The sequence below is a fragment of the Melospiza georgiana genome, chromosome Z (assembly GCF_028018845.1).
Source record: "Melospiza georgiana isolate bMelGeo1 chromosome Z, bMelGeo1.pri, whole genome shotgun sequence".
In the NCBI taxonomy this organism is placed as follows: domain Eukaryota; kingdom Metazoa; phylum Chordata; class Aves; order Passeriformes; family Passerellidae; genus Melospiza; species Melospiza georgiana.
In genome coordinates, this window is record NC_080465.1 from 40,737,974 (window position 1) to 40,750,309 (window position 12,336).

The 12,336-nt window shown below is 38.8% G+C and overlaps 1 protein-coding gene across 1 annotated transcript in view; it reads left to right on the forward strand.

Annotated features, from left to right (window-relative positions):
* The first annotated feature begins 752 nt into the window (after positions 1–752).
* Positions 753–12,336, forward strand: part of FCHO2 (FCH and mu domain containing endocytic adaptor 2) — an 86,719-nt gene continuing 75,135 nt past the window's right edge. The window contains exons 1-2 of the mRNA XM_058043605.1: positions 753–851; positions 9,795–9,886. Of these exons, the coding sequence (XP_057899588.1) occupies positions 825–851; positions 9,795–9,886 (119 nt within the window). The 5' untranslated portion in view covers positions 753–824. The remainder of the gene's footprint in view (positions 852–9,794; positions 9,887–12,336) is intronic.

The following is a 12,336-nucleotide window of genomic DNA, read 5'->3' on the forward strand; positions in this document are numbered from 1 at the left end:
CCCTGCTGGCTAATACTCCGTATTGAGTCAAGGAATGGCCTACGGATTGAACCATCACTGAAGAAGGTGAAGACCTGAATTAATCAGTTTCTCCAGACACTTTGGCTTTAGATAAGACACATCTTTGCTAGGAGCATGCCACTGGAACTGTAAAATCCTGTGGGACAATGCTGTTAGGAGGGCAGACTATGGTTTATCAGCAAAATTCCCTGCAGGACTAGTCATCATCAAGGACCTTGCTTTCAAGGACCTTACTCTACTTGGCTCGAATAAGACTTGGTTGTGAAGCCACTTCACAGAATCACAGAATATTCTGAGTTGTAAGGGACAGAAGGATCATCGAGTCCAACTCTTAGCCCTGTAAAGGACATCCTCAAGAATCGCATTGCGTCCTCGTGACACGCGTTGTCCAAACGCTTCTTTGGTCAGGCTTGGTGCTGTGACGGCTTCCCTGGGGAGCCTCTCCCAGTGCCCGGACCCGCAGGGTGAGGACCCTTCTAGCAGCAGGCCTCTCGTCGCCGCGGTGCGCGCTGCCGCTCCGCGCGCCCGTTCCCGCCCCTCACGGGGCGAGCCCGAGCTTTCCGCGCGCGCCTCCCGCCGCCCCTGCTAGAGGGCGCCCCCCGCCCCCAGCGCTGCCGGGCCTGCGCAGCAGCGGCATCGGCCGAGCGCAGGCGCGGGGCCGGGCGGGGCGAGAGCGGCGGCGGTGGCGGCGGCTGCTCCGTCACGGGAAGGGCGGAACGCGGCGGCGCCCGTTTCCTCCGTCGCGTCTCGGCGGCTGCGGCGGACGCGGCTGGGCTCGCCGGTGGCCGGGCGGCGGAGGAAGGATGGCGTACTTCGTGGAGAGCTTCTGGGTAGGGCAGCGCCGCGGGGCCGGTGACGCCGCGCCGCGGGCGGAACGGGCAGGGCGCGGCGCAGGGCAGCCGCAGTCCCCGCTGCGAGAGCAGCCTCGGCTCTTACGCCACCCCCGGGACTGAGCCGGGGCCTTGCGGCCGGGGGTTCGTGCCCGCTGCGCCCGCCTCGGCGGGGCTGGGCCGGGGTGAGCGGAGTACCTGCAACCTGCGGCACGGCAAGGGGACCTCCGGCCCTGCCCGCGCCGCCGTGCTCGGGCTCCGCTGCGGAGAGACGGCGGGAAGAGGGATGGGGTGGTATGGGACAGGATAGGATGGGGTGGGTATTGCCATGAGGCGCTGGGCCGAGGGATGCGCGGACGCCGCTCTGTGCGCAGGGGTCCGGCGCTCGCAGTCAGCGCGGTGCCGGGGCTGACTTGGGCTGCCGTGAGTCGCGGTGCTGCGCGAGGAACAGCACGGGCGAAGGGAAAACCGCGCCTCGGCGCTCCGCGCTTTTGTACCCGTAGCTCGTCTCTATGTGCCCGTGAGGAGGTACAGCCGAGCAGCGGCCGGCTTAGGGAAACAACAGGCTTTCCAGCCTCCTTTGGACGTGCGATCTTATAAGTCATCTCTGCGCAGTTATCTGCTTTTTGAAGTGGGTAAATATATATGGATAAAGAAATTAAATGGATTGAGTTTCGTGTGACATGCAACTAGTTTTCATTGTGACCTTTGCTAGTTTGAAACATTAAAATAAGTGTTCCCATAGTCACCAGACTGTTTACAAAGTTGCTTCTTATTTAATTTTTTTTTGTGCCTCTCTACCAAGATGTAGCAGAAACGTAAAAATTGTTTTTGTTTGAGCCTGAAGTGAAAATATCTTTAGACGCATGCGTTTCTAGTTGTAAGCAACAGTTATGCCTAAAGTTCAGGAAAAAACTAATTTCACAATTACACTGTTCCGGAATATAGGGCATAGCTCAAGTTTATGTTTTATTTGCAATCTTATGTTTAGTTTTGACTCCTTTGCTTTCAACATACTATTAAAATTTAATGGCCAGAGATACTAGATTTGCTCTCTTGGCATACAAATCTGCTTAATTTGAAGTCTCAGTGTGGGAGATCAGTATTAAACTAACGTGGAAGAATTTTATCTTTCATTAAAATAAGATTAAAATTAATATTAAAAGATGCATTTTGGTTAGAAAAGCTTCTATCTTCTCCTAACATTAAAGCAAAACAGAAGTTGTTTATTCAGCTATCACAACTGAAATTGAGTTTAAGCTTCATTATACTTCATTATGTACTCTATTAAGCTTCGTTATGTACTGTAGTATGTTCATTTAACTGTCTGATCAGTTGTTTTGTTTTGTTAGTAAGTCAGTTAAATTGTTGAAGGCAGTGGTCCATTCCCGTATGTTCTGTTTCCACGTTTGTGTCTTCACAAACGCTTCCAGCAAGTATGAGGTGGAAGATATCTACCTCAGGTTCTCATTTCTCTCTTTCTGCTTTAAAGAGTCCTTACCTATAGCTTTGTTAGCAAAACCCCTAGTGTGGTTTACCAATGAGTGCCAAGACATGGGTGGTTTTTTCTGTTAGTACAGGTTTTTCACATATGTCAGAAATGACCCAAGGTAGGACAGGAAGTTTGTGTTTGTCTTGCCGTGATTATAAAGACATTAGACAGAGTCTTAACTTGCAAAATTTAACCAAGAAATTTTTGTGATACCATACACAGAGTTTTATTTTGTATAGAAGTAAAATTAAAAGGCATAGGGAATGTTCTGTGTTTCCTGCTGTGAATGAATATTTTCCAAGATTAACTGTAATGATGGATTTGTAAAATCTGAAAGTATTGAATTCTTGTATATCCTCAGAACTAGGCATAAATTATAGGTTTGTGCATTTTTAATCATTAGTCGTCTTCATTTGCACTAACATTTCAGAATAGGTTATTGTTCAGAATTGCTACTGCTTTGGAAGACTTGGGAAGCTATCCATGTAGGCTCTCAATTGTGGTGATAAAGCTAACATGGGAATTAGAAGATACATGAAAATGCACTGAATGCATAATGGCTAAAATTAATGAATAGAAATTTGTAAGGAGAAAGGAAGGTGATAGTATGTAAAACTTCATGAGGATTGTCTTGTCATTTCTTCCTTACCCTTCCAGGTAACTCCAGACAAAATATTTTTGGAAATATGGAATAGGATTGGTATGCATTTTAAAGCACTGATTTAAAAATGTATCCAAAACATAATTAATATTCAATTATTTTACATAGATGCTGTCATAAATTTGAAATTGTGCATTGGAAACGAAAGTCTGGATCTTAAGCTGTATGATGCTCTCCCTTGATTTAGTAATTTGCTGTAAGTAATAGGAAAAGAGATCAGAAACTGAAGGGACTTTAATGAAAAGGGGAGTGACATCTGTATGAGTGTATCAATTTCTTACACATATTTAAGCTGCTGTCTTCCTAAATGTGCTCATGTAAGCAAAACAAATCTTACCTTCTTTGTTGTAAGTCTTGAAAATTATCCCGAGGCTTTCCTCTTGCACTGCTTTTGAAAGTGTTTAAATAATTGCACACTTTGGTTTTGTTGTTCTGATCAGAAACTGAAGGGACTTTAATGAAAAGGGGAGTGACATCTGTATGAGTGTATCAATTTCTTACACATATTTAAGCTGCTGTCTTCCTAAATGTGCTCATGTAAGCAAAACAAATCTTACCTTCTTTGTTGTAAGTCTTGAAAATTATCCCAAGGCTTTCCTCTTGCACTGCTTTTGAAAGTGTTTAAATAATTGCACACTTTGGTTTTGTTGTTCTGACAGGATGTAAGAAAATTGGATGAGCCTGCTGTGTCTTCAGTGTTCTGTAAGAGGTCAATGAGAGATAAATAAGACTGTTTTCAGGATGTGGAAAGCTGGAGTGCAGACTCCTCTACTGTCACTTTAAAAATTTACTATTGCCTCAAAAATGTAAGGGTCTGCTAATGCATTCTAGAGCTATTTTCCAAGCCAGGAGGATATTTTTGAGTATCAAAAGTTATGAACAAGTAGTACAGGCTGTAAGTGTCTTGGATTCTTATGACTTGAGTTTTATGCATTCAAGTCACATGTCCAAGTATTCCGAACTCCTAATTAGTATTGTCATAAAACACTGCATGCTTACTGCTGTGTATGTGCTACATCACAACAATGTCGTAATTTAAAGGTAACACTATCACAAACCATTTCTGTTAAACATAGCTACATTTTGTCCCTTCGAGTACACTGTTACTGGTATAGGAGTATAGAAAGTGTTGTTTATCATTGACTTACAGTTTTCTTAACAGTGCAGGTGATTCTTATGACAGTTTAAAGACAAGTCAAGAAAAATAAGCACCTTCCAAACCTGTCAGTGATTGTTTATGAATTGTTTAAAATTAACCAAATTAATTAAACTATTGGAAGTTCTGTGAATAGCTGAAGCTGGTTTCTGTGTAACTCTGTACTTGATAACTTTGGAAGTTCTGGCATATAAAAACGTATGTATAAATTGGCTTTGACAGTTTTTAAAATTTCTTTAATTGATCGCTTTACTGATAGCTTTTGAGAATGGCTGTGTTGAAGATTTGGGTTTGTTTTTCCCAAATACTTTTTGTGGAGCATAAAGGTTGGCAGTATCCCGGTTTAATAATTATAGCTTTGTGAAGAAGCTTGCTCTATTAAGGGTAAGAATGTATTGTCTTACAAACTTGTGAGTATATGAGTGGCACAAAGACTTGCCATGTTGACATCTGGAGTTACATTCATATGTCTTTGCAGCACTACTCTTCTGCTGGGCATACAGCTGGATGCTCTGTTTCAGGAGAGCTGTTGTGCAGTATTTACTTAGTATCCTCTCTGTATGTGTGCATGTAGCGTGAGTTGGCTGCCTTCCATCTGTTAGTTAAAAAAATATTTAAATATCTTTAGTTACCTATATGTGGTGGGAAATCTCTGTCCTTTCTCATATGCATAGAGCTTCTCTGGAGTTGATCTTTATTTGATAGGTTGAAACAGGAAGGTGAAAATTGAAGTTGACAGTCTTCTCAAAACTTTCAGAACAGAAGAAGATGCATTGCCTGTGTAAGCAGATAATGACTGCTTTTCTTTCACATTTCAGTGCTCTCAGTTTTCTACAGTTCTTTCAGACACTCACAAATTGAAACTTACGTAACTTTCAAAAATGTAAGACCATAATATTAATCACATGGGTATTTTTAGGTATTCAGGCCCATTAAATTAAATAATTTTCTAGGTAGAAAGCTTGGAAGATAAGTTGTTTATTTGAAACTGCAGCAAGGATTAACACTTTAAAGAACATGACAACAGTGTTTGTCAGAGCATCTAAAATAAGTTTGCCTAGTCCTGAATTTAGTATCTGACCAGTCAGAGAAAGCATAATGTAACCAGTTATTTGGACTGGGTAAATTGAAAATGGTGTAACAGAGTACAACTTCTTTACACTAAGAGATATTAGTGTTGAATGGTTTTAATCCAAAGGAGACAGAGCTTGCACTGAAACAATTTAATTTGAAATACAGAAAATAAATGCTGCTTCAGATTGCCTAGAAATTTCTGGGTATTTTACTAAATGTGCATTTTAAATTCAGAATTATTTTTATTGCAACAAACAAACTTATTCTTAAAAACATGAAGTATTTTAAGTAGTTCAGTCCCACAGAGTTCCTGTAATGTGTATCCTGTTATGCAGAAGTCAACGAAATACTGATTTCTGGCTACACATTTGCTGACAGGGCTACTTTCATTTCCATGAGGAAATCTTTGCAACTAGTTCTTGATGAAGGGAAATGGAAGAACTGGTTGTTCTTGCTTTCCGTGACTTAAATTTGTTTTGAGTATGAAGTTGGTCACTAATGCTTCGTTGTAGGCTTATTTAAGTGTTTACTTGTATTTAAAGTCTTGCTTTCTCTAGTGACTTGCTCTCAGGGGACATCTATGCTGTAGACATGGAAGTGGTTTCTTACACTAGTATAGAATAGGAAATCTCACAACAAACACCATCTTCTGAAGAGAGTTTTGTTAGCTCTGAGTAAGAAGGAGAAAACTGCTAATGGATTTCAGAGTAATCAAATGGTGCCTATATGGAGAGAGGACCCATTACATTTTCCACTCTTATACACAGTTTTACATTTGTTTTTTTATTGATTAATGACAGGATCACCCTCAACAGATCATGATTTACCTAAAAAAATTACATTCAGAATGGTCTTTTAAACTGATCTGGAAGTCTGTTACCCAGAGCTTGATGTTATACATGACAGCAGAAGGTTGTCTTTCTCCACTATGCAACTTGTGGAAGAGGAATCTGCATCTGACTTAACTGTCTGTTATACCAGTGAATGGTATTTGCTTATTAATGGGAGTGGAAGGTTTCATCAGTTCCCTCTGCTATGTGCTGCATTAGTTTGTTTTTAAGTAGGCCAGTAATGGTCTTCTAGTGATCACAACTATTACTGCTGCTACTAGAAAGGAGCAAGTAATAACACCCACTGAAGAAAAAGTGTCTAAGACACAAAATTTCCATGTACAGAATTCTATACAGTATGTATGGGAAGGAGAAATGTTGAGAAAATACAGCCAGAACACACACAGTGTTGCTGGCATATGTGCATGTAGGAGGATAAATACTTAGCTTTTCGAAATTAAGCAAGTTCTCCTTTCCCCACCACATACATCTGTCTCATTATGCTAAATACAGAGCCTTAACTCTGATTGCTGCTCTTTATGAATCAAATGGAGAAGTTGTGGAAGGGCTGTATAGGTTTCTGCATTGACCAGTGTACTTAATTTGGTTTGGCTACATACATGTCTCCAAACATGAGCAGAATCGTCATCAGGTTAGTCTTTGGAACTGTTGGTCGTGTGAAGACTTTAGAAGACTGGATGTTTGTGCTTGTAGATAGAGCCTGATACAGGTAATATACCTTGTACTTCACATTATATTTACAAATGAAGACATGTCTTTTAGGTGTGTCAGACTTAAATCGAATAGGCCCTCAAATCTGTGAGCCTGCTTTTGACTTACTGCTTTGTTTAAACTTTAATGTCTTTTGCACATAGGTTCTTAACCTCTGATAACCATTGATAGTGTATAAGAGATGAGGCTTTCAGGGGACTCAGTTGAGGAAAGTATCTGTTCTGTTTCTCTGTTGTGCTTTCTACTATTCGTTGTGAAGTCAGGAAAAACAATAGTACTTATTAGAAAACATAATTTAAGTGGAAAAATTATTTCCTTTGCAGTAACCTTCAGTTACAGTTAGAGAACAAGATAATGATGGCAGTTGGTTGTTCAGGCTCATTTCATTCTCTAAAGATTTGTGTGGTTACATTTCTGACGGTTTATCAGGAAGGCTGCAGCCAGAGGCTGGGTCATGGCTGTGCTATCCTTCCTGCATTTCTAAATCGGCAGGAAATTTAAGGAACTCCAGTGTAGAAAAGGCCCATTTAAAAAAGCTTCCATTATGAAAAGTTTATAAGCGGCCTATATTCAGCACATTTTGGTAACATGTTGGTTTAGCTGGAAAAAACACCTTAAAGCAAAGAACATTTCACAAAGGAGAATTTTACTAGTTTTTCAGGAAGAAATGCCTAACGTTTATCTGTAAATGTTTATCTATAAATTAGGGTACAGTAACAACTTTGGAGAAGTTAAATAAGAATTATATTCTGTATTCTAATTGAAAATACCAGTGTAGTCTTAATTATAATGCAGTGGCATTCTAGGTTTATATTAAGTAACTACCTAAAGTTAATAAGTTAGTGCACCAGTATTCAGAGTTATTGGGCTTTAAACTACAAAGAAAAATGTTTAAATAGGGGCGAAAGGGGAAAGAAACTATTTAGACTGGTATTTGAGTAGGACAACATTTGAATAAAGTTGAATTTTCTACTAATTGGTGTTCTTATCTTTCTTTTACTTTTCAAGTTTGTAAAAGCCTTGCTCTGTGGAGAGTCCTTTTAGAGTTTGCTATATTTTCATGTGTTCTGTTTAGTTTTGTTTGTACTTTTTATAGACTGTAATTGCACTTATACCAAACTAATCTGAATTTTGGTGCAGCTTTTCAGGTTACAGTTTACTGCAGCCATGGAAACTATGATTTTTTTAAGGTGTTTTTTTTCCTTTGGTTTTGCTTTTCCCAATGCTTGAAAGAAGTAAAGCAAATAATCCTGACTAGTAATCTGTATCAAATTGCCTTCAGTTATCTCTTATTTGTAAATTTATGTATCTCCCTAGGGTGTCCTTTAAGGCAACTTGAAACTTAGTGGAAGTGGTCTTAATACCATGGCTACTGTGAAGTTTTTCCATCCACCTACTACTTCTCCTTATTAAGATGGCAGATCCCTGAATGCCTTCTCCTCCTAGCCCCCCCTCTTCTGCTGAGCAGTACAGCTTGTTTGTTTCCTTGCAGTGATCTGGATCAGTGGTTCTTGGTTTTATTTGCCAGCTTTATTTTTCAGCTGCATAATTTCCCTGATAAGGTTTGTGCTATGGCTGCATAATCAAATTTTTGCAGAACTGAACAGGCAGAAATGTTTGGAAGACCAAATTCTCAGGCTTTTCTCACTGACAGTATAGACCTGCCTTTGTTAAAAATTCAGGATTTTAAGAATGATATGGGACTATTTGAATGCATCCAAAAGGAGACTACAAGGTTGGTGAGAGTGCTGGAAGACATGTCCTGTGAGGAGCCACTAAGGACCTTGGACTTTTCTAGTTTGGAGAAAAGGGGACTGAGGTGTGATTGAGGTGTAATTGCTCTCTATAGCTTTCTGAGCATGGGAAATTGGCAGCGTGATGCCCATCTCCTCTCCCTGGGAGGTAAGGATAGGACATGTAGAAATGGTTGAAAACTGTATCGAGGAAGATTCAGATTGGACACTAGGAGGAATTTCTTTATTCAGGGAGGGTGGTCAAACGCTGGAATGGGGTAACTAGATATGGTGATCAGTGGCCTGAGCCTGTCAGTATTTAAGGGAAATTTGGACAATGCCATCAAGACCATGATTAAACTTCTGGTCATTCCTGAAATGCTCAATCAGTTGGGCTAAGTGATTGCTGTAGAGCCTTTCCAGCTGAAATAGTCTATTCCATTCTATGCTATACATCCTGTTCTTTCCCTTCCACTCTGAACATGCATGCAGTTTTCCTGAGACTACACTTTGCACCTTATAGTGAAGCATCATTATGGATCTGAAGCTTTTGTGAGAGAGAAGGGGAACAGATTGGTCTGACAGGAAAACTTTAATGGTAGCGGTGCTATGATGCTGTGCCTTGCCTTTCTTTCATTTCTGTTGTTGCTTTTTGCTGTAAGGAGGAAGTTCATCATAGTGCCAGAGGTCATAAGATGGCTGAGTTTATTAGTCAGTGCTTAGAGCAGTGTCTTAGTTTTAATAGTGAGGTGTGCCTCACTCACTGGAAAATATCTTAAAACTTAAGACTAGATAGAGAAGCTACGAGTGAGAAGGAAATTATTCAATTTTTTTTAACCAGTTTTATGAAAAGCAGGAGAAGAGAAATGAAGTGTGAAGGATTGGGGAAGTAGGATATCACGTAATCCTAACTGAATTTTAGTTCGTGTAAAATAATGAAAGTGATAAGAGGATAAATGGAGAGTACGGTATTTAGGATGTGTTTAATTTGATGGGAAGTGAAACAATACAAGACCCCTAGAAATCTACAACAGAAATGTCTTTGACTATAACCTAGAAATATATAGATAGAATGGTAGTAGTAGCCGCTGAGGTGATCTTAGTTTAGTTTACATATATGGGATTTATGGAAACTAACAGCAATTACTAAAAAGCTGAAGCATAAGAAACAACTTCTGATGAAGTGATTAAAATGAAAAGCAGTTATGAAAATGCATAGGTTCAGCATGTTGTGTTTCAGAGTTTTATTTTCTGTTTATCTTTAGGGAGAAAGGAACAATGGCTTTGATGTCCTCTATCACAATATGAAACATGGACATTTGTCAACAAAGGACTTGGCAGATTTTATTAGAGAAAGGTAAGTATTCATCCTATATTTTAAATATAGTAATTGTAGGTTTTATTGTTTGTCATTGTGTTTAACAGCAGTGTGCAAAATATGTAAAGAAAATTCAATTATCAAAACTCAATTATTTTAATATACCTCTCACATTCTACAAGAATATCTATACTTATTTCATTAGTTTAGAACTGAATAGGAACGCTTAAGCATCAGTTAATAATGAGCTTCTAATTTTTCAGGTTTCATTTTAAAGATGAGAATAACAATCCAGAAGTGTCATATTAGGTGTCCAGCAGTTTATTTAAATTAATCCAAATTTTTCATTTGGAAGAAAAAGGAAGAAAAATGATAAGTTAAAGTTGCAAAAATTATTAGGCTTACAAAGTTGTTACTATAGATTTGGAATTAGGCTATTAGCAACTTCTGGTATAAACTTAAAAAAATTATACTTTCAGAAGCTGAGACAGCTTTGTTAAAGAAAGAGGGTAATACATAGGGACAAGAAAATAATATGCAGAAAATAACACAAGTTCTTCTATATTGGATGAAAGAAACAGGACTGAAATCTGAAAATATGACAGCTTTCAAAACAGGTGATCTAGTGCTGCATTTAGTTCTTTGTGAAAGAAGATTGCTGCATTGAACATATGGATTTCCCTTCTGAACAAAATCACTTATATGCCTACTTCGGAATTTTGCCTTTCCTTAGTTACTGACACTAGATAACACATGGAAAATAGTTGCAAGGAATTGAATGAGGACCTGTTTCACTGCTGGCTTCTTGCAGTAGAAGCTATTGAACTGGAATTCTTCAAAATTTAAGTTTTGGCTTCAAATAGATCTCAGTTTAAAAAGTACTTTCAAATTTCCACAAAATATAACCACCACAAATCTGACAGATACTCCATTGCACTAACATTAGTGTCATTTCAAAGTGAATTGGAGAAAATGACAAAAAAACCATTTCACTAAGTAGAAACGGGTGAGGTCCAGAGTCCAAAGGTGATGTCTCCTTTTGTAAAGACTGCACAACCAAGGAATCTTCTGTTTTTCAAGTCCCCAGTATCAGAGAATGAATTATGAGGCCACAAAGGGTTCTAGTGAAAACCTGAGTTCGAATAAGCAGAAGGATATCACACTGTCCACATTCAGTATAAATGCTTAATGTTTCACAAACTTGCACTTTTAATATTTGCTTTTTATCGTCTGAGTTCTTTAATCTTTCCTTTGATAGCTTCTTTAATTTTGTAATCATTCGGTTTTTATACCATCACATCATGGACCTAAGCTGTACCTTACCTGGAGACATTTAAGTTTATTGGTTTTACAACCTTTGTGTTTAGATTTACCCCCATATGTAGATGAGAAACCGTCTCACTCTCTCTGCTTCTTGTCTCCTGTATGTTGTATTTTTTGGGCATGCTCCTTTTTATTCATATTGGTGCTAAGGTGAAAGTAAACGGGTAAAACGGGTAAAAACGGGTAAAAAATAACTTGTTACTGTATCTGACTTGGTTTCTTTGCTTTATAATACTGACATAAGTAAAATTTGACAGTTCTTCCAGCACAAAATCCCTAGTAAAAAGAATATGGCATTCTGGTTTTTTTCTATCTATATAAAGCTTCTGCAAATTAAATTTTTAATTTCAATATTTTTGAAATTAAATAATTATTTTTAAATAACTTTTAAGTTATGAGCCTTTGCAGTCAGTAAAGAAAATCTTTGAACCTTTTTCCGCATGTTAAAATGTTTCAGCTCAGGTTTCTGCCAATTATTTCTAGTGTGTTAAATAACATTTAAAGATTAATGACCCTGTATGAATACATGAGGATCCCCGTGGGTACTTCATCCTCAGTGAGAGTTCAAGAAATGCTTTTTTGTGTGCATGGATCAGTATGTGCCGAAGAGAAATGCAGTCATCTTACAGCATCTTTTGTAAGATCTATGAAAAAAATTCAGTTCTCATTAACTCACTAAGATAGAATCTGAGTGCTATGTTGCAATTTACTTGACAGAGCTGCACTATTTTTCCTTAAGGGTAAGTTACCTATGTCAATGATGCAGATCAGCTGCACTAAATTCAGTCCTTTCTAGTGACTTGTTTCCATTGGGATATTAAACCTGCTTTGTGTATTCTTCAGCCCTGTTTTTCTGCTGCCTCTTGATAAGCCAGGCTGCAATTAACAAAAAGCAGTTGAGGAGCAAATTGATACTTCTTTTCCATAAGGGATGCATGATCAATCACAGCCTAAGCTAGCCGTAGTTTGTGACATATAGTTTAGATTCAAAGAAATAGAGAGACTTCAAATATTTGGTATCCTTTAATAAAAATATTTGAGAGTCCAAATGTGTGCAGTGAAGCCCTTTGCTGTTGTTATGCAGCTACTGTGGGATGTCATTCAATTTCCTGGGAAATAAAAATGGCTCAGTAGAACACATTTTTTCACATGGGCCAAATTCTTGG